Genomic DNA, 26,920 nt, shown 5'->3' with positions numbered 1-26,920 from the left:
GGCGTAAAATATAACTACGGCTGAAAGTATTGTGCTTGACAGATTAGACCAAATTAATTCTTGATGTTACTAAAGGAAAACCAGACAGCCCTTTGATCTTCAAAATGTGGATACACATGAAATTGTCATTCAACCTTTCTCATGGAAGCTCTTGTGCTTTTTGAATTTGTTTTTCCTACTCAGAAAGGCCCCTGAGGCTGATGAGGGCTTGAGAACCTTTGGGTGCTGCTCAAAATGGTGGTAGTTGAATGATCCATCAGTTCAGGAATGGATTTCTAGCTGCTAGTGGATGATTAATTAATCTTATAAGTTTTGCCTGGGGTTCTCTGATAATGGACACCAAATAACCCGCCTAAAGGACATACAGTTTTTTGGAAACCATTGGTGAAAGCTGGTGTCTCAGATCAACAAGGTACTGAAGAGTTTGTTTTTGGTGAACTGAGGTTGTCAAGGAAGCTTGGACTTGACAAGTTTTTTGGTTTGAAACATAAGTACCAACTTGCAAGGAATAACTCAAAAATCCTCTGAAGATACAAATCATGTCCAGCTGACGTCTGTTAATAGTCAAACATAGTGATGTGTTCATTTAGGCCTCCATCCAGCAAAGCATTTAACCTCATGCATCATTTTAAGAGCACAGGTGTGGTTGTCCAGACTGTCCTTTGAGGAGGGCTTGCCCAGCCAGCTGCCCATGCCACCAAAACTGCATCCTTTTCAGCAGAGAGGCTGTGGAGTGGGCACACAGCAGACCCCGCAGGCTGCCTGGGAGGATGCTAAACATACAGAAAATGGATGCCGGGTTGCGTGTTAAAGATGTGGCTATTGATGACAGAAGCTGAAAGCTCAATGTTCTTGTACAAGGCCTGCTGAATCACTGCTCTATACGCTGAAATAGCTTTATAGAAAGAGGCATGCAACACAGTGTCCTAGGAATCCTGCCTTTTGGGGCCTTTGTTACTGGTTTTTATCTTTGATTGACTTTGAATGTGTCTTGTTTTCTAAGAACATTTAAACCAATTAGAAAAAGGTGTTTGTTCTCTCAGCTTGTCATCTGCAAAACACGGCTGGAGAAAGATAAGAACGTGCTCAGCTCTCTTTCCTTTCAGCACAATAACTGCACCGAAGGCACGCTGGTGAAATGATTGTCCTATTTCATTCTGGCCACTAACAGAATTAGGATGACTTTCCATGCTTTACAAGCATTACATTTTCTTTCTTCACGGTATTGATTTAGTCTTCACTTGCCCTAGAAAGTCCTTCAACCATAGTTGGAACTTGTCTTGAATACACACAGCAAGTTCTGGAGGCTGCTGCAACCCTGGGAACCAAACAACTCATGGATGATACAGGAGAGCATGAGAAGGAGTCCTGCTCTGCCTTGGGTGGCCATTGGGAGAGTGTGTAATGTATGGTATTACTGAGGTGTTGACAAGTACTGCTTTTCCTGTTGGAGACCTAAGGGCTGAGAGCCTCAAAGGAACTGAAGGACCTCCTCAGGTGTCCAGCATCAGCACTGTGACTCATGCCCCTTGACCAGGCAAAGAACAGCTTATTTGGCAGCACTGACTAGCAGGACCCCTGCATTGCTCAGCTGTCCTTTCCTTAAAATACCATACCTTAAAAAAAAAAAAAAATAGCAGTAATGTTAGTCCAGTTAGTGGCTTGATTAGAGCGGCTGGCCCATGCCACATGGGTTAAACAGGGAGACAACTGTGCTTTCCCAAATCCTGAGGAGTTAGTGTTTTAGCCATGGAAGCCCATTCTCTCAAAAAGAAACATTTTTCTATTAAAAAGCAGCACACTCAGGCTAGAAAGCCAACAGCACAGCATTTATGCAATTTGCACAGCACCTCTTGTGTTAACTGAAATAGGCACAAAAATTATCTGCCTTATAGAGGAGATTTTAAAAACCCTTGAAGACAAGCAGTGATTGTAACAAAGTTTATTTTCCAAATGTGTTTCAACTGGCTTGCTAATTATATAGCTCCTTGTGCAGTCATGTAGGGTACATACCACTCCATTAACTGTGCAAGTTAAATGAAGGAAAGTAAATGATGGTAATCGTAATACTACAAAAGCTTTGATAAGGAAATTGCTAGGAAAGAACAATGTTGACAAAAGCAACAGAATATTCTTAGTTAAATGCAGCAAGATTTAAACGTTTAGATGCGTTAAAACCTTCAAATCTGGGCAAGAGTGGAACACTGATTTTTGCTAAGACCAGAAGGGATTTCAGTATTATCAATTCTTGCATCTTTGCTGTGAGTATCCTAGTATTTACAGGTCTTCTTAATTTCTGAAGCCGTGTGATTATTTCAGAACCTCATCTATTTTTTTAAATAAATCCTCACGTTCAGAGTTGCAGAGAAAGCCTTAGAAATAGTATCTAATGCCCCTAAAAGCTTTGACAGCTTCAGAGAAGAAACTCAGATAGCTTTGAAACTCAAGAATACATGATGTTTTTTCCTGAACGAGTCCCAAATGCACCTTAATATCATTGTTTTAAGCCAATCTCACCATTTTCTCAAACTTCTGTCCAGCATGCATTTTTAGAAACTGTGAAACCACTCCCTGTGTTGGGTGAATGTTTCCATGCTCTTTCTTTGTGGGCTCTTTACTTGCTGGTCCAGGTAAGGTCTCCTGGAAGCTTTCAAGGCTGCCAGTGCTACGTCTGCACAAGCAAGAAGGGAAACGCAGCAGGACTGGATCTCCGGAGGGATACAACTCTAAGGACTCTGTGCCCATGCTGCATATATTTTGGGAGTCTTTTCTTCACACTAGTCTGAACAACCATTAGGGCCTGGAGCACAGTAGATGTACTACTAATGCACATCTTCCAGTTTCATCATCTATCAAGTAAACCAGTTTGTGCACTCTGAGATTGCTCTGCAATGTGAACCAAAGCATGGTCGATCAGATGGGGTGCTTTGATGATTCTCTTCGGAAGCAATCTCCCAATCTCAAGTAATGTGCTTATTCAGATACATACCATATTCCTCCACTAACGTCAGAAAATTAGTCCACTGACAGTCCTGCAGCTCACTTGCCCATTGAGTGAAACTAATAGGGAAGAGTGCTATGGCTGCTATTAGAAGTCAACAACCACTTATTTGTTGCTGGGAAAAATAGGAATATTAGGGAAAACACTGGTAAAACTATCCTGTCTGTTCTCATCTGTAATTTGATAGCTATAGGATTTTTTTACAGTTTACATTGTAAAATGAAAATCTGTCCTAACCGGCAGGCCATGAGCAACTTGGGTCACATTTGTTCCTTGGCAAAGCACAGCTAGGACAGATTGCTGTGTCACAGCAGAGCCCATTATTCATAAGCAAGACTATTTTTAACACATGAAAGCAGAGAGATAAGTGTAAATGTTACTTATAATTAACATCTGATGAAGGCAAATCTGTTGATGCCTTTTGCTTTTCTGAATCCAGTCTGCATATCATAAAGCGTTACTGATTTTTGACACTTCAAGTCCCACTAACCAGTCAGTTCTTGAAGTTCTGCACACCTGGAAGGAAACAGAAACTGGCACGTTGCCCGTGGTCAAAATGCGCAACCCGTAACACAGCTCAGCCCCGTGTGCCCTTGCCAGGTGTCTGTGAGACAGTCAGCTTTCCGAGACTGAACTGAAATCTCGCTCTGTTTCCTGCTTTGGAAGAGACCACGGGAGTGAGAAGTAAGATTAGGTGAAGCATGAAACACGAGGTACAGAAGACCTGCCACAGCCGTCCTTTACATCGATTTCTCATGGATGTTATTGACAAAGCAGTTTGTCACAAATTTCACTTTGTTAATGCTCCCTTTGGAGTGCTAGAGTTTTTGGTTTGTCAAGACAACGCTTTAAGTCACAAAAAGCCATGTCATTATGTGAACACCAACAGGCACACTCTATTGGCCAGTAATTTTTTTTTTAGAATCCATTTTAGTAGTCTGCTGCATCCTTTTCTGTTAAATGAAATGGTGTTATATGATCATAAATGTAATTGTTTCCCCATAGCTTGTGGGGTATTTAAAGAAAGCTGCATGAGTGCTGGTAAAGTGGTGAAATGGGATTGGGACTGGTACGTGGGACTTGGGGAAGTAAAACTCATGATGGGGCATGAGTGATAGGCATTCTGCATATCACGTAATTTTTGGCACTCATCTGAGATGTATGAGTCTGGGATTCACTTTAATTAATGCTGGTCATCTGATATTTAAGACAGCTACTTTGCAGCAGTCATGAAAGCTTTTTTAGTCAATGGAGAGATAAGCACCACCAGAAGGTGATTGGTCCCATTCCGAGAGATGTCTAAAATAAATTAAATAGATTGTTTTAAGGCCAATGTATCTCCCTCTGTTGTCAGAAAACCTGAGGGCATTTATAGGCTTATGGAGTCGCCAGTGACGGAGGGAATGAAAGCAAAAGCTCCTGAAGTGAATACCTCTTATCCATCCCTTTTGCCTAGTCACGAGTGACACCTCATTTTGGTGGTTGACACAGGTGGGGCTTATTTTGTGACTCTATCTCTGAATGCAAAACACTGCTCAAGAGAGTATTTGGTGGGAGTCCGTCTTGCAACCTTAGGTACGTGTGTGGTTTTCCAGTTTCCCCAAGAAAAATAAGGTTGCTTTAAATTGTACTAACAGCTCATGGGCTCAAAGAAAAGGCATTTGAGATGAACTGGTCAGAACTGCTTCTTTAATGCCCTACAGTGCTCACCTGTTTCACTGCTGGGAAAGGTGACGGGGACCCTCACTCACTTGGGGCGATTCTTTGGTGACAAAGTCTTTCAAACCACACTCTTCATATACTGCAGTGCAGTGTAATATAAGTATAGAGTTTTGGTCATGTTCCATGCCCCTGAATTTAGTGATATTTCTGTACCTAGACCATAGAGGAAGCAGGTACTATGAAAAGGAAACAAGAAACAGACAATGAGGAAAAGAAATTGTGAATGATTGTGTTTCCTCTGTCAATGGTGTCTCTAGCATTTCCTACCATGTGTCCAGAAAAAGAGAAAGAATGAACTTGGACAGATCTAATCTAATTTTGTGGCAACTGAGAGTTTTCAAAAGTAGCTTTAGGCCTTAATTTCTTTAACCCTCATGACCGTTCTGAGGTCACTAAAGCTACCGGGGTTTTGGCAGAATTATTAGCAATTTTATTCTCTCCAACAAGAGATCCTTTTAACAAACAGCTTTAAAATGGTTTGGGATGGAACCAAGAATTAGTGTCATTCATAAAAGCACAAGGTGGCGGTGAAATCAGGGAGCACTGTAGCATCAGTTTTTCAAAAGACAAAGAAAGCTGCAAGCAACAGATCCAACCCTTCAGCTTCCTGTTAAGACTGTGCCAAATTGTACCAATGAACCCTGTCCTCCTGTGCAAGCCCTTGCATGCCACTTCTACAGAATAGGTGAGGTGACAGCACAGGATCCGGCTGGAAAACCCATCCCAAGGAATACACAAGCAGCTGTTTGCTTATGCAAGACTGCCCAATAATGATTTTCTTGCATCTACAGTGTGCAGACTCAAACACATGCAAGCATGCAGATTAGAGGGTGGCACAAGTCTGACTGAAAATTGCCCCTAAATTTACAGCTTAATCGCTGATCATGACTATGGATTTTTGGACTAAAATGAACTACTCCAGATGTTATGTCTATGATTTTTACTTAATGTGTGTGATTGAATTCAAACATCTGTTCACTTTATTTTCTGATGTCAGAATGTAAAGATGCGAAGTCACTATTTTGTATTATTTCAATTTATGTAATTTTCATTGCTGAAGCAATGAGAAAACACATTTACTGAACTCTGACTGTTATGGTCATGTGTAACTTGAGTTAATGGGACTATTTTGTCAGGCTAATGCAACTGCATTGTCAAAGTAATGGAAGGGTGTTTTTGAATTTGGAAAAAAAATAATCTTGTCATGGTTACTCAAAACAAACAATGATGCAGATGGTTTGCCATAGTCACTATTAGAGAGCCTTGGGCCAGATTGTACTGCCTGTTTACAGAAATGAAAACACACGCATTTCTTTCCAGTGTGGAAGGAATACAGACCCGTGCCTGTCCAGAGCCCGTCAGGGCACTCAGGGCCTCGATAGCCTCACGACACTGCATGCTGATGGAAACATGGGAAGAACAGAAACCAGACAAAAAAGCTATGGGCAAGCTTCTCCTCCTTCTCCAGCTCTGCAAAAACTAGCCTGTAGCAGTGGCAGAGCCAGACGCTGCACTCTCTTTTCTAAGCCAACCCTTTGGAGGGCCAGTGCATCACATCAGCTGGGGTGAAAACAAAAACTCCAGATTTTTTTTTTTTTTCCCCCAGGGGGGAAGACCGTCTTCTTTGAGGTCTGCCTTGCCTTTGCAATTTTTTCAAGGCATCCACCCCATATTTCCCTACCTACCTCTACACCCCATCTCCCTTCCCCCAGTTTTCTTCACATAGAGCTTTTTATGTAGGAAAGGATGTGAGCTACTAAATCAGACTTGGAAGACAATGGAGAGGATGAACTCAAAGGCTACAGTACTCCTAAGACAGCTTTATTTCCTGCTGTTTAACTGAAAACAACTGCTTATTTTTTTTTGCAGTGAGAAGTTCTACCCCTGTTCTTCAGATGTTTTGGCTGGATGCTGATGTTTAAGATGCTGAAGTTATGCTGACCTTCTCAAGAGGCCATCACAGCCATAGATGGTTCTTGATACACTATGTCACCTAAGTGTGAAAGTCATGTAAACATCAATAGTTTGCAAGTCTTTAAGGCAGCCCCATCCAGTAACCATTCTGCTATCTTCTGTCTCCTGTATTCTGTGGAAGCACAAAAGACTGTTGAAATTCAGCTACGGGATGATGTGAACCAAAGAGATATTCCTGAATGTGAACTGGAGGGAAAAAGAAAAAGGGAATAAGCAGTAGCAGTTGCACCAGGAGAAAATAACTCTCCTTCCTTGGCTTACCTGTCCTGCTTTAGAACTGTTGTTGGTTTTGTTACATACCTGTTACATACCTGGGGAAAACACTCTTGTTTGATTGGTATTGTAGCAAGCTTGGCTCTGCCATGTCTTATAGAAAAATCCTCAATTTTACTTTTAGTTTAGGACTACTGATAAAGTAGTAGTAATGATTCTGCAAGTATCATTCGAAGTCTGATCCTATCACTAATTTTCCTGTTCTCAAGAAAAATCCCTGTCCCCTGAGCTATCACTCAGAGTCTTATATGAATGATTTAAGGATCAAAACCTTAAAGCCTGGAATTTTTGAATGGGCGGATTTGCTTTCCATTATTTAATGCTCACTGTGTGTAACATATTTCCTTCACATCGTATGCCTGAATGGTTATCACATGCTCTTTTGCCAGCACACAGGGCTGTTAAACTCTCTTACTTCTCAGACAGGTTACATATAAAATGACTTAAAAAGCCAGATATTTCACTCAAAGTTTTCTACTAACGTGGCTTTGAAGATCCCCCCTGGTAAGCAGCACTGAACCAGAATCTCAGTCTCTATATAGGCTAAAAGCAGTGTTGTCAGGAATACTAACGTTCACGTACAAAAGCCAGAGAAGCAGAAGGCTTCTCAGAGACTCCTCAACACACCCACCCCAGCTCTGCTGTACACAGGTTGTCTTGTCTCAGCGTTTCTGAGATTGCGGCTACCACCTGTGCTACCCTACCATAACGGCAGCCTAGTAGAGTTTGCTTCAGGACTTCCCTGCAACAAGACAATCCCCAAATTTATTATCCTTCTCTCAGAAGTGGCTTACGAGCTCCCTGAGCCATGCTGTTTCCTGGGCTCAAAGCTGTGGTGCTTGGCTTGGTCCTGTGGTCACGCTGGTGGATGAAGCACCAGGGAAGGACTTGCCAAGGAGGTGGTACTTCTTCAGTGTCCTTGAAAGGGATAACAAGTGAGGTGTGGAGTGAAGTGTGAGTTACAGCTTGGAAAGACAGAAGTTGCAGGGCCTGCAGGAGCCTGTTTTCCCCTGACAGCCCTATCCTGCAGATATCAGTCATCACAATGGCAGCGTGCCTACAGCTTTCTGCTTAGAATCATAGAATGGTTAGAGTTGAAAGGAACCTTGAAGATCATCTAGTTCCAACCCCCCTGCCATGGGCAGGGACACCTCCCACTACACCATGTAGCCCCATCCAATCTGGCCTTGAACACTTGCAGGAATGGGGCCCCCACAACTTCTCTGGGCAATCTGTTCCTGTGCCTCACCGCCCTCACAGTAAAGAATGTCTTCCTAATATCTCTTCTAAATCTACCCTTTTCCAGTTTGAAGACATTGCCCCTTGTCCTATCACTACACTCTGATAAAGAGTCCTCCCCCCCCCATCTTTCCTGTACTTTTTTTTTTAAAGGGGCCCCCTTTAAGTACTGGAAGGCTGCAATAAGGTCTCCCTGGAGCCTTCTCTTCTCCACACTGAACGATCTCAACGCTCTCAGCCTGTCTTCATAGGGGAGGTGCTCCATCTCTCTGATCATCTTTGTGGCCCTCCTCTGGACCCGCTCCAACAGGTCCATGTCCTTCTTATATTGGGGGCCCCAGAACTGGCTGCAGTACTCTCAGTGGGGTCTCACCAGAGTGGAGCAGAGGGGCAGAATCACCTCCCTTGACCTGCTGGCCACACTGCTTGCTGGTGATCCAGACACTGGGTGGGAAGTGCAATTTCAAGTCCTTGTCCTGATTACACTAGTTTCCCCTGGAGCACCCAGCAGTCAGTGACTAGGCTATTGGAGATGGCTGCTGCTGTGTCCCAGCACGCTCTTAAGGTCACCTCCTTATTGTATTGCAGGGGCGTGTGGAGGCCCAGCTGGGATTTGTGCTACTTTCTGTACAAACACGTTGGATGCGAACACCCTGTGCCAAAGCACTTAACAGCGTGAGAAAGACAGGCAAGGGATGCTGGGGGACAAAGGACCCAGAGGTGAAATAAACTGCCTCAGGTCACAAATCCACTCTGTAGGAAAGCTTTGTGGAGAGCACAGGTCTCCTGATTTCTGGATGAGTGACACCTCCGTCGGCACAGGCTATCTCTTTGAGAGAGCTGCAGACAATACGGATGCTGGCTGGTGAAAAAACCCCTTGAGTGAGGATGCAAATCAAGTATGATGAAATAGAACAGCAACGGTTTAGCTATGCAGCCTACTATGATCAAACAGCGTCTTCCCAAGGTATGAATTGTGCTGCCGGTTCTGCTTCAGCACAGTGAGACTGGGTTACTGGAGCAGGCTGTGACAGAGCTGGCTGCCAGCACTTTTATTTTTCTGAATCTCGCCCTCAGCCATGTGTGTTTGGAACAGTGGCATTTATTCAGTTTTTCCTAATGATCTCTCCAGAGGCTTCCACTGACTTAATTTTGCACCACCCTCATCCCTTTATGTAGGCTTGACAAACTCTTCCTGGTCTTGCATCACCCGGTCGTGCACCACGCACTGACATTGGATGTCATTTTAATCCATGGTGTCTGTGTATGATCATGCTTAGAGAGTAATCGCATAGACCTGGCATATTGTCAGGCTTCACAATTGAATCTTTTTGTCTGGACACAGTAGCTCCTTTCTGGACTTGCACTGATACTACTTCAATTATGTTATGAAATCCCTTCTCCTCGTCTTTGGACTGAGAGTACAGTCAAATTGTTTTAAGAACCATATTGAGCTTCTCAACAGAGCAAGTTTTAGGAATTACCCACATGTTCTGAAAGCAAGCCATTGATACAGCATCAGGAAAAGGAATGGCCCAAAATGCTTCACCAAAGCAGGCACTTAAGAAAGAATGAGCAAAGAATCCAACTATTTCCATTTTCACCATTCAGGGAGTGTCAGCTATTGTGGAGTACCTCAATCAAGGGAACAGAGCTGCACTGCTACCAGTTTCCATTAACAGAGTGTCTGGTCCTTGCCATTTTTCTGGGATCAGATATACACGTGGTTTTAATAGAACTGTAAGTCAGATATAAAATGTGACTTTTTATTTTATAACTCATATAGGGTTTGTAACCACAACCCCTCATTAATACACATTCTGCGCCATTCCAAAGTGCAGATATATTTGATTTCTTCCAATATTTTAAAAAATGTGCTTTGATGAAAGCCAAAATATTAGTTAGTCATAACTTAAGGCTCAGAAAACAATAAGCAAATTTAATTGCAAGGTGCATTTTTGTGTGCTTTAAGCAAAGAAAATACTGAGGGCAATCAGCTAAGTAGAAAATTATGTTTATATTATATGGGATAAATGCAATTATAATTTGCTGAAGGGTTGGACTCTTGATCTTTAGATTCCAGTAATTAAATGTATTCCTTGCTTGTTGAGTCATTTTGCTGTGTGCAGAACCTATTACAATTATTTTCACACCATAATTGTCACGAGAATCCATTTTAGAGACAATATGTTGCTGTGAAGGCTGTGGAAGGTACCCCTGAAACTAATCATTTCATGTAGCCTAGAAAATCCATTTTATAGTGTTTGAATGGGAAACACATAGAAGCATTCATTATTTAGTTAATATATGTGTGTATACATAAAAATGTATATATCTAAAGCTTCTTTTATGTATGTTTATTGGTTGATTTTGAGCAATCCACATGTATTTAATATACTTAACCCAAAGCCAAATACGTGTAACTGCATCTTTATGCTACACAATCCCTCTTACTGGCTGCCATGACTACCGACTAAATGTCAAAATGCAAAAGACAATGAGAGGAGACAGTTTGAAAAATCCAATATTCTTCTGGGTTTTGAATGGAATCTTAATTTTGTGAGACGTTTTAAAATAAGGATGTCTCATCAGTTTGAATAAAGGCATTAGTTTGCTTTCTGCACACAATTGGAAATGACGTATGTAAGTAGATTACTTAAAAATGAAGGGTTCCTATCCTTGCAATAATACAAACAATGGCATACACATTATAATTATGTTAATTAACAATAGTATTTTAAATTTGAATGCTAGAACAAAATAAGCTCTTAGTAAATGACTTTTAAACCCAAGGAGGTGTAATAATGGAAATTGTATTGCAGATGCCCTGATACTCTGGTTTATACTCTGGTGCTTTATATCGTACGGCTTAATTCACTTTTTTCATAACAAAGACTATCGCAATTTAAATGCTTTTATACAAATTTAAGAGCAAGGGGCTGTATTTATTTAATTACAAGATATTCCAAAGGACTGAATTTCTGGGTTTAGAGGAATTTAGTCCCTGATTTAAGGAAGTCTCCCTACATATGAAGTCTGTCAATGATATGTTTATTCTTGGAGAAATACTTTGGTTCAAAAATAATGTCTTTAGGTTTTGAAGGACTTTGAAAGCACTGCACAGAGTAAGCAAACGTGACAGCAACTCCCTGATCCACCATGTTGATACAAAGCAGGTTCTGAAAAAATCATCTTTTCATTTGGCGTTGTCTCCTAACAAGCAGGTAGCAGAATGACTAGGAAAAGTATCTTTTGGCAGGTCCCCAAATCTAGAAACTTGGGCTACTTCTAGACATTCCAGTGTCCAACATGTTCAGTGTAAAAATCTATTTTCACAGCATTTAAAGACATAAGAAAATTTTCTGATAGTCTTCTACACAGTCCTAAAGAGAGTACAAATGCCCAACTGAGATTTCAGATGATGTTTCAGTGTGTGGCTACGTAAAACCATAACTGTCAATGCTGAAAGATGAAGTCTAAGCACCAAAGCAGTAGTGGATACTGGGGCAGTGACTATTTATTTATAATAAATTTACAGAAATAAACTGAGCATATGTAGGTTGGCTCTAAAAGTCTCACAAGGAAGACATTTTTGCTATTTCTCCCACTTTTCTTTTAAAGGGGTCAGATTGGGAAAATGGAGAGAGGAAGCAGGCCAGCAGCAGAGGTGTGTGTGAATCAACAGGAGGGGAGACAGGGTTCACCAGTATTGAAGGTATTTGGTGTTGTGGAGCTGCATCTGAGGTACTGCATTTGGTTTTTGGCCCCCCAATTTAAGAGGGACATGGAAGAACAGGCGGAGGTCTAGTGGAAGGCCACCAGGAAGGTGAGGGACCTGAAGCATGTGGCCTGTGAAGGGTGGTGGAGGGGGCCAGGTGTGTTTATTTGGGCAAATAGGTGGCTAAGGGATGATATACTAGCTGCTCACAACTATTTGAAGGAAAGATCAATGAAATGACAGACTCAAACTGTTCCAGATAACAGAAGAAGGAACAACAGCCACAAATCATGGTTTGGGAAGTTGTGAGATCATCCATTATGGAGCTGGCTAGACAAAGTGGGAATGGTCCTTCTTCAAGCAGGAGGACAGGCTAGATAACCTCTAGACATCCCTCCAACCAGCTTCTCTATAGTTCAGTTCCCAGATTGAGCTCAAATTTATGTGTGCTGTTGTGGGAGGGAGAGTGGGCTTGCTAGCAACTTACAGCCCCGGCTCCACTCCTCTTTGTTATTCCAATCTTTTTCCAATCTTTTCATGCTTGCTATCCCAACAAAAACACATCTCATCTCACTGGACCTCTGCGCTATTGCTGTCATTCAGGATTTGTGCATTAGCTGCAGATTCTTGGTGGGCTCATCCCCACCACATTACAGAACCAAATCCCTTGTGCTCCTTTCCTGGCTCTTCCCCCAGCCACTCGCTCGCTCACTCACTGCCTTCCATCCTACCTCCTTGCTTGTCAAAGAACCTCACAGTTTCCTTTTGCCATGTTCCAAGAGCACCTTGTTGGGGTAGCACCAGGGAGAGACCGCAGCTGTTCAGTTGCTGGACTTCAGATGTGGCCATCACCATAGACCACTTCCCCAACCATCTTACATCTTTTGAAATGCAGTCTTCCAAGTACCCTTCCAGATTTGGTAAAAACTCTCTCAGCACTTTAGCTTGCGTGCAAAACAAGCAATAAGCCATACAGAATAGACACAGGCAAGAAAAAAGATACATAGAAGCAAATCAAGAGACTTATTGTCACTATTCTTTTAAATTTTGGCTTTGCCTCACTGGGAAGATTTTGTATAGCTTGCGGAGTCTAAATGATCATTTCATTCTTGGAACTGTTGCAAATAAAATATCAGTCTGGTCATCAGTGAGTATTAATTTACGTAGCACAATAAATCTGGGGTCTCTGCAAGTTTTGTCATTGAGCAAAATCATAAAATTGTATTGAACATAGAGCACATGGATATAAATGTGCCTATTTTAACCAGAAACTGGCACAATTGAAAACATTTATATAGGTCAAACTTACAACCTAATCCAGACCATAAAATAAATCTGAGACATTTAATTGGATATTCTTTGGGTTTTATTTTAATAAAACTGATTTGGGCAGTGACAACAATCAATGGAGTGACTTGTGTGAAGTGATGGATGAAATCTTCAACAATCTTGACTCCTGCTAGATCACAAGCATTTTTCAATTTGTCACATCCTTTCTTAGCCTGAGAAAAAATATATGCGAAGCATGTATGTGAACATAAAGCTTCAGCTTGAGCAGCCATTGAGCTGTGGCCATTTATCAGTGGTTCTCTGGAAGCCCATCTAGAAGATGTGGTCCATGTCCTGCAACATTCTATTGTCATGAACTTACCCTAACTACCAGTAAAATTAATTGCAATAGGTTGAAGTTTTTGTCAGTCCTGATCTTGAGCTGATTAATACTATTTTACTAGCAATCAAATCATTCGTGGATGAAATTAGTCTTCTTTTAAGTCAACTGAAAGGTTCTCTTTGGTGCATTTAATCTTTATCCAATAGCTGCTTTCTAGGGGGCTTTCTAAGATGAAATTTTTGAGCTATTCGTCACATGTCTGTTATTCCGTGGCTTTTTCTGTATGATCTTTAACTAAACTATCTATGCAGCTATTATTACTAATTACCTGATTTATACTTCTACTATTGTATCCTGCCAAGTCTTTATGCATATATTCAAACATTTGATTGCCTCCATTAAGAAAATAATGATACCATTCAACAGCATATTGTGAAAATTTATCATAGATAGGCATAGATTATAAATATTATTGCGTACTTTAATCAGAAGATGTGTAAAAAAAAATGCATGAAAAATAAAGAATGACAGCCTCTTCTTTGAAACCATGCTGATGGTTCAAATAAATTAGTATATTATTCAGAATTGATTAAATTGTCTGAGAGAAAACAGTTGCTGGTGGGATATTTTTGTTATGATTGATGCTACAATAAAACTAGAATAAGAACCACTGGTCAGAGAAAGTGACCTCTGTTTTAAATAGCTTTACTCAGATTTGCGTTATAGACATACATTGATTTTTTGGAGATGTAAAATTAATGCATAAATGTCTATGTTATAACAATTTGTATGGACTTTCAGTAATGTGAACGCTCCCAATTAAGTCTTTCACGATCCACCTCTGTTTTTCATCTTTCTCTTCTCCTTCCCTCTTTTATACTGTTTTTCAATTTAGTGATTTTTTTCCTGTTATGAAATATTACTGAAGATTTCTAGAATTCATTTGCTCTGACAGTCTATTTGTCTCTCTGTACCTATCTATCTGCCTATCTATCTGTCCTTCTGTTTCTATTTTTCTGCAGTACTGGCCTCCACTTACACAGAAGAGGATCTTGATGAATTCAGAGACACTGCTGTTACTAAATTAACCACATGAGGAGTCAGTCGCTGCAGAGATGCTCCATTGATTTCTGTGGGGCTCTGGTGTGAGGGTGCTTGCCACATTTAGAATAACAAAGGATCTTCGCTTGCATGAGCTACATTTCCAGGGAACTGTGCACCAATGTATCCCAGCATCAACAGTTTGTCATTAAAGGCAAATCAGAACTTCTGTGTTGCTCAGCCTGTCCTTTATAACAGACTTATCAAGCTTCCCGGACTGGCTTGGCCGTCACATTTTTCAATATGTTCTAAAATTATTGGGAGCTGGAGATCCAAATGTCAACTTATAATGGCCTGTTTTTTCTCTTTTGTTGCATAATCAAATTCTTTTTCCCATATAAAAAAGTCTCTTTTCCTGTATAATCAAATTCTCCTTTATTAGTGTAGCTGGCTTTCATATGACTATTCAAACTAATCAAGAAGATGTTCCCTTCCTAAGCTGCTGCTTCAGGAGATTTAAAAGGGAAAAAATGGATCCATCTGACATAAATCAACATGGGTCTACTACCTTAGATTCGCACTGCTTTAGGATCTAATTCCAGCAAGATTGGTGTTCCTGGCCTTTGTACACCTTAGCCACTGAAACGTGTGACGCATACACCACAGTGAGCCATTGCTATTTCCCATCTACTGCCACTTTTTTGACTTCCACTGCATTGGAAAATATGGGAGTCTTCCTTCCACTGAGTATCACTTTGTTAAATTACAACAATTTGGCCTACAGTTTTCTTGGCTGGAGGGCTGCCTCTTGCTGAATATTGGAGAAGCTTTTAGCAAAAATCATTTCACTATTTCTGGGAGGATGATTAGGGAAAAACACATAGCTTGCACGTGGTAAACTAAACAAGCACTTATTATATTTGTTTGAAAGGCACTAACTCTTTGTGCCAGGAAATCATTCCTCATTTGAAAAATCTGCCTGGGCCTGGCAGTGGAATAAGTCATTGAAGCATTCAGGCTTCAACTGTGGCTGGGAGAGACATGTCCAAGCTTTACAGCCAATTTCTCTGCAGACACTTTGTGCTGGACACGACTGATTCCACATGGGCTGAGAGTGATGCTTCAAGCACTGCCCCTCCTGGTTGCTGTGGACCAGAGGAGTGCTGGAAATTGGAAAAAGAAGAGGAGACAAAATTCTTGTGGTCTTAATTCCTCCCCTTCTGGCCCCGCAGAAGTGTGAAGGATTATCAGAAGGAATGGGCTGTGTGAAAGGATGAGAGTTGAATGTGCCTGGTGGGAGAAATTTCTGAGAGTAAACAGATTAAAAAAAAAAGGGGGGTGGGTGGGGAGGAGGAAAAAGTATAGTCAGTCAGGGGATGGGATGATTGCAACTGGACTAAGAATGAGGATGACACTATGACTGACTGGATAATGAAGCTGGGTTAAGAAACTGAGGGAAAGTGTACCAAGGAAATGGATTAGGACTGGATATCAGTAGGTGGTGGGGATGGAGCAGATGGGAAACTTGGATTAGGATGGCAGATTGTTCACAAGAAAGTTCAGAGTCATCTGAAATAGAAATAATAGAATCATAGAATACCAGGTTGGAAGGCACCAACATTTCTTGGCAAAGCATGGTCTAAACAAGATGGCCTTGCACTCTGTCCAACTGAATCTTAAGAATGTCCAATATTGGGGAATCCACAACTTCCCTGGGGAGATTATTCCAATGGTTGATTGTTCTTATTGTGAAAAGTTTTCCTCTTGTGTCCGATTGGAATGTCCCCAGGAGTAACGTACCCATTATCCCTCATCTTTTCCATGTGACTCCTTGTAAAAAGGCAGTCTCCATCTTCTTTGTAGCCACCCTTTAAACACTGGAACATGCTGTACTTCATGGTATTATTCACATTTTTCATGCAGAAGAGATCAGGATGCCAGGAGAGCCGAGATCTCTAGAATAGCATTGGCAAGCTATGCAAACTGATAATTATGATTTTGGAGAGCACTTAAAAGTATCTCTGCCATATTTAATCCTGTTTTTCAGGCCTCACATCACTAGAAGGTGAAATTCTTTACACTGTTAATCTAATGCAGTGTGATTCTCTAAGTAAGGTATTTCCCTTCTTAATGTTTGGGCACAAGTTAGAACATAGGAAGTTCCGTTCAAATACACGGAAAAACTTCTTTACGGTGAGGGTGACAGAGCACTGGCACAGGCTGCCCAGGGAGGTTGTGGAGTCCCCTTCTCTGGAGATTTTCAAGACCCGCCTGGATGCAGTCCTGAGTAATGTGCTCTGGGCAATCCTGCTTTAGCAGGGGAGTTGGACTAGATGATCTCTAGAGGTCCCTTCCAACTCTGAAAATTCTGTGATTCTGATTCTGTGATTCTGTTTCACTGCAAAATATGTGAATGTGCTTGAATCCTCAATGCAGATTAAAATAAAAATCTGTCGTGGTTTGGGCTGGGATGGCCACTAAAACAAATGACAAATGCTCTGCAAATATTAAACTTTTTGTTTTTTGAAGCGCAATGAGTATGGGCTTCTTTCGTATCTACAACATATAATATTGAAAGGTCTGTGACTGCAGTCTTGAGAGCATCAAAAAATACCTAAACACATAGACAAGATATTAGCTTAGAAATAGTCTCTTGTATTACATCTACATAATAGACTGAATAAACACCAGTACCTGGAGACAAAGACTGTATATGCAAGTGATAATAAACATGGCTGCTGAGTGACATCAGTTCCTCTTCCTTTTCACATGAATGATGTAAGAAACAAACACATCCAAGCAGTTAAATGTGATATTTAGTAAAGGCTAATAAAATGGGTCACAGAAGGGAATTTAACTTCCAAAAAGTGTGTTTGAAAAATTATGAAGCTTGATTCATCCATTCATTTTGGTTTAAAAGGTTTCCTAGGAGCGTGCAAACATTTCCTACAGCTCCAAGCAGGTAAGTGGAGGGCTTGCAGTACAAAAATATTAGCAAACCATAAAATTTAATTTTTGCTACAGTTTTATATATAAATGTAGGTAAAAATTTTTCTGCATCTTTGCCCTGGCTGTGGTCTCTACAGTCTTTTGAAATGGAAAAAAAAATAACCATAATAATATTAGCCACTTCAGGGCTGCCAATGAAATCCCATCAGGAGCCATCCTAGTGGAAACAAGAGGATGAATTTGAACACGTGTGTACCAGAAATCTTAGGCCAAAACAACAATTTGTGATTTCAACAACTTTAGAAAGGATCAAAAATAGTATCAAGATCAAAAGTTATAGCTACATGGTCACTTAATGACTAGTGAAAATATTTAAATGTAATGTAAAAAACTGAAACATTAACAGGTACCTTCTCTAGCTACAGGTAAAGCTTAAGTTAAATTCTCTATTTGTAGATTTCTATGCCAATCAGTAGTATAAAACATACGCATCATTATTTTTTCTTTACCCAAGAAATTCCCTAAGGATTATAAAAAGTATCTGAATAGCACAGAATGCTAATACAGCCTCAGAAGGTAAGTTGCTCTGTTTCCTAATCTGATCAGTATGGATTTTTGCAACTTCTATAACATTAGAGCATCGTTACACATTTCCATACAGCATGGAACATAACCTCCCATCACAACTTTGAGGTAAGTATATAAGATTATCCCCATCTTTACGAAGAGAAAGTCAGGTCATAAAATGATTAAGGGACAAATCCAACAAAGGAGCTAGGTGCCTAAAATGATATTTAAGAAAAATTCAGGCTTCTAAACCCAAAATGTGGATTCTGCAAATTCCTGCACAGCCATAGAGAGGGCATGAAAATCCATAAATACCATAATTTGCGCTCTTCAAATTGGTGGTGCATTATAGGGTGCCACCTTTTTCTACAAGCAAGGGTGCCTCAGACTTGAAATGTTTAATCGCCTAATATTGGGAACTGGGTGTTCTTCCAGACCAGTCCCCATCCTCTGAAGAAATCAGTGCAGCCTATTTTCTGGGAGGATGTCGCACACATAGATAGGCCAGGGTCCTTCACAAATGCAGGGGCAGCCACTGCTTTCTTGTAAAATGCAGGTGAGGAGAAACTTTGCTGGCTGGCTTATTCCTGCCCTTTGGTACAGCTGTCTACAGTGAGCACCTTGGACTGGGAAATGCCAGAGCTGGGTTCAATCTCTTTCTACTTTTATCCAGTGGCTGTATCATGCAAAATCCAGCGATTGTCCTATAAACCAGAGCTTCCCAGTTACTAGGTAGAGGTCATGCTCCCTCCTGTGTGCTCTCTTGTCCTCTCTCCAGCATGGGTGGGAAGGGGGCCACATCTTGGTGGCTCTGCTGTTGTCCTGGAGGGAGGACAAGCGGGAACAAGGACCACCACATCCCAGTGCCACACTTGGAGGCCAAACACCAGCTGTTTGGCTGAGGGGAAGGACTGCACTCATTGTCACTTCTTCCTCCCACCATAATGGTGAAGACCAAATCAGGGCTTCTCTGTGGCCACGGGTAAAGCACCCAAGAGACAGCTGAAGTCTCACCGTTCCCCCTTGTATTTCCCTCCAGTCACAGAGTGATGAGTACATCCACTCTGAGAAGACCTCAGCAATGGCCAGAATTGCTGACCTCTCCCCAGGTGGTGTGGAGGTACAGTCACACCTGTATCCCACCACAGGTGCCTTAGAGCTTTACTAACTCTATCCTCAGTCATCTCCCTAAACTAATCCACCTCCCTGGGGCAAAACTGGGGAAAAAAACCCTCACCAATCTTTTTCTGCAATTGTGTGCATTGTCCTGGTTTGAAGGTCACGATTTCTCCACTCAGTAACTGCTACAACAGTGATGAGTTTTGTGTATTAGCATGAATGCATAAATTATAATTTATTTATGAACTTCTTGGAGCAGACAACTACACCTACAAAAAAATAACATTGCTAAATGTATTCAGCAAAGCCTAACGTTTCGTGTAGACGCTGTGCATCAGTTTAACAGCACATCCTGGCAGAAAGAGCTTAAATTCGCTTCATTTGTTAAATTACGTATTAGCAGACAGGAAAAAGAAAAACATAGTAAGTGGAATAGAAAATCAAATAATTACAGAGCAGCTTTGTATGCTGGTATTGCTCAGACACAAGATGTCTTGAATATTTTGTTCCCAGGGACCAGCATTTCTGCATTAGTCTGTTTTATTGACTGAGGATGCAGGTATCTGCAGACTGAGGTCTCCAAAGCAAATTTTTCTGGTTTTGGAAAGTGCTGAGCAACTAGAACAATAGATACTGCCGGCACTGTAGTCGGGGGTGCCCAGCGCCTTTCAGGATCAAGATAATGTGTCCCAGTTAGAATTGTTGGCTGATGTTCACCAGGGAACTCACACTTTCAAGTGGGATCAACAGTATTTTTAAACTGAATGAAGATCAACACCGCCTCAGACTGTATCCTTAGAATCCATCGTGTGAGAATTGTGTGTAGCCTAGAAGGAATTGTGAATAGCAGTTCCAAATTAGCTACCAATTTCTGTGTCCCCATGGGCTAAAGATCAGCTGATTGTGCTGAGGCCAGTGGCTGAACTCCATTGGCTCCAGTGAGGCATGACTCATTTGCAAAGTTGGTTCATCTATCATCCATTTTAGGGATAGTGCTGAAGAAGACATGTTCTCTACAAGCCACCTGATGACAGAAACAGTTTTTGTTTATGAAGGTGACCTGCATGGAGAACTAACATTGGATTTTTGAAGGTAGTGACTGCAGAAATACGTAACCACTGCTGGTTCATGATGTGACATTTGCTCCTCCTTAAAGCATTGGGCAGACCTACTGAGAGTGCTGGGATAAAGGGCTTTGAAGCCTGATAGCATAATTTGAAAGCAAATGTACTCAATCTATATACATCCTGGGGGGAGCACACTCTGCGAGAAGACTTGTTGGAGGACTTCACTTCCAGCTGTGTTGTTGCCTGCTGGTCATTGAGCTAGGAGCCACCCTCAGTCCCTTATGTTCAAGTGGCGGCTTTCTTGCCGTATAATCTTTAGCAAAGATTTTAGTGAGTTAATTATCCAACTATATCAATTGTTTGGAGTAACACCATTTTAGGATGCCTACTTTAAGACACCTAGGGCTTGATGTTTTTCAGCAGTGCTGAACATCTCTTGTTCCTTTTGACTATGAACGAATAAGGTAGTTAAATTAGACCTACATGAAAATGCTGCACAGGTCAAGTATTGCCCAGACCTACCTGTCGCGGGAACCCTCTCATCTCTGTGCTTCAGACTACATAATAATGCCTCGTTCTCACAGGAGGCTCTTAGGAGAATTAATTAGTTAATTTTATATGGTCTTTGAAGGCTAAAATGCTATCTAAATATATTGCTGGATATGAGTGTCCCATCTCTCTTCTGTAATGAGTTTTTTTTAATTAATGCTATTAATTTGAAAATGGAGAATTCTTTTCTAAAGGAATGAATATAAATGTTGCTTGAGAAAAGCCTAACCATGAGGTTAGATTACGCATATATTTCTAGTATAAAACAGTTGTGCAAAATGGGATCTACAGAAATGTACTATTGTAGTACAAATACCAAAGAAATGATAAAAAAAAATAATCCAGGCTTAATTAACTAATGAAAGAAAAATCAAATTGACAAAATCAATGTGAACGAATTACAGGAATACATTATTAAACAGGGAAGTCTTTAGTCTAAATAGAGCTTATATTGGGACAAAGAGGTGATGGAGGTGGAGGTGAGAGAACATTTTGGAAGTGCTCAAGCTGCTGAATTTTATTTTTATTTCCTCAGCGTGTTATGGGATCTCTTCCATAAGATGATGGAATATATGACGCTCGATCCTCCTGCTTGTACACTTCACAGGGTAAGTAAACAACTGCTATTAGGCAATATAAATTCTTAGCCATATGGACTGTTTTTAAAATTATACTGCCTCAATTTTCAATAGGAGTAATCTACTCGTAAAATAATATACTCTTTAAAAACAGGAAAAGAATGTGAACAGGTATTAACCTTCAGTTCTCTAGTGAATTGCACTTGCCAACAACTTTATATTATCTTAATAGTCAAAATTCTCAGAAAAATAAACTAAATGAAATATTTCTTCTGCTAGATCTTGACAAAATTTGGAATATTGGTGTCTCAGTCAAACCACATTTCTGTTAACATTATAAGACAATGAACTCTTTTCTGAATCTTGTCTACATACATTCTCATCTCAAAGTAATTTCCTATTTGTCTATTCAGATAAGTAATTTTCTGACAGTTGAAAATAATTCAGTGCTGACTTGCGTTCCTTTATTTGACTTGTGTTCATTTATTTATATATGGGAGAGAACCATATTTCTTTATAAAAGGGGAAGGTTAAAACCTTCTGCTAAAGCCTGCATAATACGGAAAGAAGCGTGCTCAGTCCAAATTCAGGCTGGTGCTTAGCCATACATTGCTTAACTTGAAGCTTGTCACTGCCGTTAATGTCCAGATGACTACTCATGTGCAATTGTTGAAGATCAAGCAATTGCTGAAGTGTACTGCCAGATGAGAGGCAGAATGCTTACCCCTTGGCAGTAAAAAAATCCTAGTTATTAAAATAATCGAACCAGATAAACTCAACAACCATACATTTATTTATGGCTTCATATGTATGTTTACATACCAGATAGAACAATAATGTAGGACTCAGTTAACAGACAAACTTAGCAGTGACAGTGCATCCATCAAGCTAAGTATCGAGGTCTGAGCTTGTAACTAAAATGTGCAAAATGTGATCTACAGAAATGTACTACTGTAGTACAAATACCAAAGAAATGAAAAAAAACCCACCAAATTCCAGACTTAATTAGTTATGACAAATGACAAAATAGAAGAACAACTCTGAAGTACTTTTACAGCAGTTTAATCAGTCTTACTGAGATATGCAAAGGAGGCAGTGTGGGGCTGCCTGATTTCCCATATTCTCATAATCCCACCCATTTATCACTTCACAAAGTTCCTGACTGTCTCAAAAGGAGCCTGAATTAAAATGCTTCCTTAATGCATTATTAACACATATCCCATCTATTTCTGTTAAACAACTTCCTATAAAATAAACGAGAACCATAATCAGGACTGAGACTTTCTGTGTGACAAACGACTGGAGATGTTTTCAAAATAAATGTTCTTTAAATTAAACACCACAAGGAAGCAATGAAATAATGGTTTCAGACAGCTTTTTTAGTTCCAGTGGCATCACTGGCTGCTTCACCCTCACACTGCCATGTAAATATCCTAAGAGAGTTTATCCAACCTGGTTATGTGGTCTATCAGGTCTGTAGTGACCTCACCTGCAAAAGCTGCTGGTTTATGTAGCTCACATCCTGTATGGTATGGAGCAGAAGGTATGAATGAGCCCATCCATACAAGACAGATTTCATATGGAAGATGGCGCTAAGGGGAGGATGCAATTTAAAGGCCCCCAGGATTTCTGCACAGTCGTGTTATATGAAAATTTAAAATAAGACACACTTAAATACAGATAAATAAATAAATAGGGGGGTGTGTGTGCCTGGTGTGCATCATTCATATACTATGTAAACTAAAGAGAAAGAAGAACGTCATGGACATTCAGGGTGTACTGAGCTCCAGAAGTCCTTGCAGCTGTTAAAATTCCTATGTAAGCCAAAGGCGCTTTCCTGGAAAACGTTTTATTTAACAGAGCCTAAGAGAAAATGAGGCTTACTTTTGCTTTCTATGGCAGAGTATAAACAAAGGCTTATCAAGGTATTTAGCACCTGCCTAACCTGAGTTATGTGAAGAGTTCTGTCCGAAGCCAGTAGGACCATTCACAGGCTAAAACTCAGACACCTGCTTAAGTGCCTTGCTGGACCAGGGCCAGAAACATAATAGTGGGCCAGCTTAAGCTGATTAGAAATGTTCTGTTGGCTCTAGCAGCAGCAGGATCTAGCCTTTATTGCCACTTTGCAAACCACGGTGCTCAACAGGGGAAAAAAAAATCAGGCACTCTGTAGTTCTGTCAGCGGTCTATTGGGTAAAGCTTGAGTACAAAGCAAATGTAGCTTATTTAGCAGTAACTGGAAATGTGTATGACTTGAGAATGTATGACTGATATGCTGTCTAGATCCATATTTTCTCTACAGCAAGGAAGAATATGATTCAAAGAAATCAGTGAAGAGAATCCTTAACCTTTGTGAGTTCAAAGAGGGAAGATGCTTTTAATAACGTTTCTTTAATTGTTTAATTGAATGCTGTTCTAATTAGTATTTTTTAGAAACATAGATAGTTACATTGCTTTTTATTGCTTGTGTATGTAGATTGTTAACCAGGTATTAATAGGCAAACTGGCGTGGCATAGTCAGTCCGTCTCTGGGAAAACCTAATGATTCCAGGCATCTCTCCTGCTGCAGAAATCTTTGTATTTGTGTGCTGCGAGACCATTAATCAAAGGCTGAAGAGCCCTTTCTTCCCCAGTGACAGAATTCCTAACAGGGCCTTCTGCAGTGATAAGTCTCCGACTGACTACAAATTATCAATACTGATTACCAGATTGCTGCAGTGGGGAGGGGACGGCGTGCTCGGCACTGCAGGGCTGGCCAGACTCCCACAGCCCTTGTCTCCCTCCTTTATTTGCATCTACAGCTGTCTCATGCCTTGTTCCCAGGGGTGCCACAGCCAGGCTAAAAAACCGTCAATCCGCACCGATTATTCCTCGGGAGCGGAACATCAGCATTCAAATAAATAAATGTATAACGCATCAGTTACAGCCGGTGCCCGGAGGATTCGATATAACTTCGTGCAACCTGATTAAGAGTGGTAACAGGGTCTGCACAGAAGGGGAATTCGAATGGGGTTTGCTTCTTGGGGAAGGACAATAATTGTGTTGGAGCTCTCTCCATCCTTATTTTGTGGGATTGGTGTGTGCATGACTTTAATGGTGAATGGTTGTGAAAACTTGAATTCGAATGCGTCAAACGCAGGTCCTGCCTCATCCCCCCTCTCCCCTCAAAAAAAGAAAAAAAAAAAAAAAAAAAGGAGGAGGAATAGGGTCTGCATGCTTTCAGCAGCCCGACCCCACGGTTGTTCCCCTTCTCTCGCTCCCACACCCTCCGCTGCGATTCTCCGCTCCCCCACCCACTCCAGCAGCCTCCCGCGAACAAAGGGGCCGCAGCCGGGCTGCCGCCTGTCGCTCCCACCGGGGACGGACGCTGGCGGCTCTGCGTGACCCGGGGGGCAAAGGCGCTCCCCGAGACCCCGCAGCCTCCCCTCGGCCGGGCTGCGGCGGGGAGCGCCCGGTTCCCGCCCCCCCCCCCTCCCACCCCGCCCGCTCCCCCGGGCCCAGCGGCGGGGGGGGGGGGGGGGGCGGCGCAGGGTGCGGCTCCTGGACGGGGAGAGGGACAGGGGGGACACACACACACACACACACACACCAGGGCGGGTGGGAGGATGCTTTGCTTGCAGCTGAAAAAAACCGCAAGATAGCCCCCCCACCCCCCCCCTCCCCCCCGGGAGAGAAAACCAGGGTGGGAACACAAGAAAATACCAGCTATCCGTGATGCAGTGACCTACTTCAGCCACCCCCACCCATCCCCGGTCCCCTCAGTGTCGTTCCCCCCTTCCCCCCCCCCTCCCCCCGGCAGACTGCAGGTGCGGGCAGCGCCGGGGCAGCAGGCAACCGGCGCCTCCTTCTCCTTCTTCTCCTTCTCCTTACCCGCCCCAACCCCTCCCCGCAGCCCCCCGCCCCGCAGCCCCCCGCGCCGGGCTGGGCGCGGCCGGCCCGCAGTGCGCGTCGCAGCAGGTGCCCGCCCCGCTGCAGCCCCCCCGACTACCCTTCGCCGCCATCACGGGCCCCCGCCCGGCCCGGTCCCCACCCCTCCCGTCGTCCCCCCCCTCCCCAGGGGTCGCCGCCCGCAGCCCCCCGCCCGCACCGTGTTCGGTTCTGTTCGGCGGTGCCTTTCCTCTTTCCCTTTCCTCCCCCGCCCACTCCCCCTGTTCGTTTCGGAAGCAGAGGGGAGCGGCGCTGGCCCCGGCCCGAGGGGGCTCCGGGGGCGGTCGGGAGGCATATTGATAGCGGGGATAACTTCGCGGTTCCCTTTCTTTTATGTCTTTTTTTTTTTTTTTTTTAATTTAATGCCATAATATATATGTATACACTCATCTTTAAAATAATGAAAGCTGTTTCAAAATCAGGCTGTGCTCATTTGCCGACCTCCCCCTGTCAGTAAATAATGTATCTGATCTCAGGTTAGGATGTTAAAAGGGCCCCAGGATCACAACCCCTCCCTTTTTTTTTTTTTTTTCCGATCAAAGAAATTAAGAATATGGTTAGCATCGCCTTGATTTTTTTTTCTAAACTTTAGGGACACTGAGAAGAGCACCCAGTGTAGGTAGCGGTTCTAGGAAATAGTGGCTGTTGTACTGGCTGAAGAAAAAGAGATGCAGTTTCTTACCCATTGCCGTTTTAGCCATGGTGGGATGTGCAGGCTCTCAGAGGTGGTGAAGGCAAAGGGGTCCAGCTACAGCAGTGGAGAGAGGGAGAGAAGACTGAATAAGGCACTGAGTCAGCAGAGTGGGGCTGTGCAAGAGAAGGAGCAAGAGGCAGGAGCCCATGAATAATTATCACTCCTCTACCCAAGCAGATTGGCTCTAGAGGTCCCCTGACATGACTCCTGCAGAGCCAGAATCTCCGGGCATTAAATATTGATCCACCAATGGTGCTGGAGTACAAAGTGCCAGAATGCAGTTTGAAATGGAAATCAGTCCTTGAATGCCTCTCCCCCCTCGGTCTGGCTTTAATAGTACATTCCATGTCAAATGTTTTATGTCTTACATGAAAAAAGCCTATTGGTGTTGAAGGCTCTGCTGTTGCTACCTGTAAAACATGCACAAATTCATTTTAACACATTTTATTCCAAAGATATGACAAAAAAGAAAGGACCAATGCAAGGGATTTTCTAAACCATCTCAGTAAAACAGCTGCTCAGATTATTTTTACCTCTGCATCCCATTTCTTACAGATGTGTACAGATTCCATATACAATTGTTATATGCTGAATGTTCCTGCATTACAGTATTTATTTTAGTATCCCCAGACCTAACCATGGACAACTCGAACTCTGCTAAAACTTGGGAAATGGCAGCTGGACCTGTTCACACTCTTGAAGGGCTCTGCAAAGCCAAAACCAGGATAAATGTGAAAAGAAGTCAGTAACTGGGAAATTGCGAGCTTGATTCACTTGATAAAGTGTGCAGAATGGGACCCAATATGGTTATTATATGAAAGGAGATAGACATATTCTAAGGATTCTCTACATTAATTTTAAGGATTCGCTATCCCCAGCAAGAGGAAAGC

The 26,920-nt window shown here is 42.0% G+C and overlaps 1 protein-coding gene across 1 annotated transcript in view; it reads right to left on the bottom strand.

Annotated features, from left to right (window-relative positions):
* The window catches only part of STMN2 (stathmin 2), a gene marked incomplete at its 3' end in the record, with an annotated part of 41,547 nt that extends 15,503 nt beyond the window's left edge, over positions 1–26,044 (bottom strand). The window contains exon 1 of the mRNA XM_082479300.1: positions 26,019–26,044. Coding sequence (XP_082335426.1) covers positions 26,019–26,037 — 19 coding nt within the window. The 5' untranslated portion in view covers positions 26,038–26,044. The remainder of the gene's footprint in view (positions 1–26,018) is intronic.
* Positions 26,045–26,920: the final 876 nt, after the last annotated feature.

This window comes from Vanellus vanellus (assembly GCF_965231255.1).
Source record: "Vanellus vanellus genome assembly, chromosome: 2".
Classification (NCBI taxonomy): Eukaryota; Metazoa; Chordata; class Aves; order Charadriiformes; family Charadriidae; genus Vanellus; species Vanellus vanellus.
Note: the sequence above shows the minus strand (reverse complement) of the source record. Positions and strands in the feature narration are given on the sequence as shown.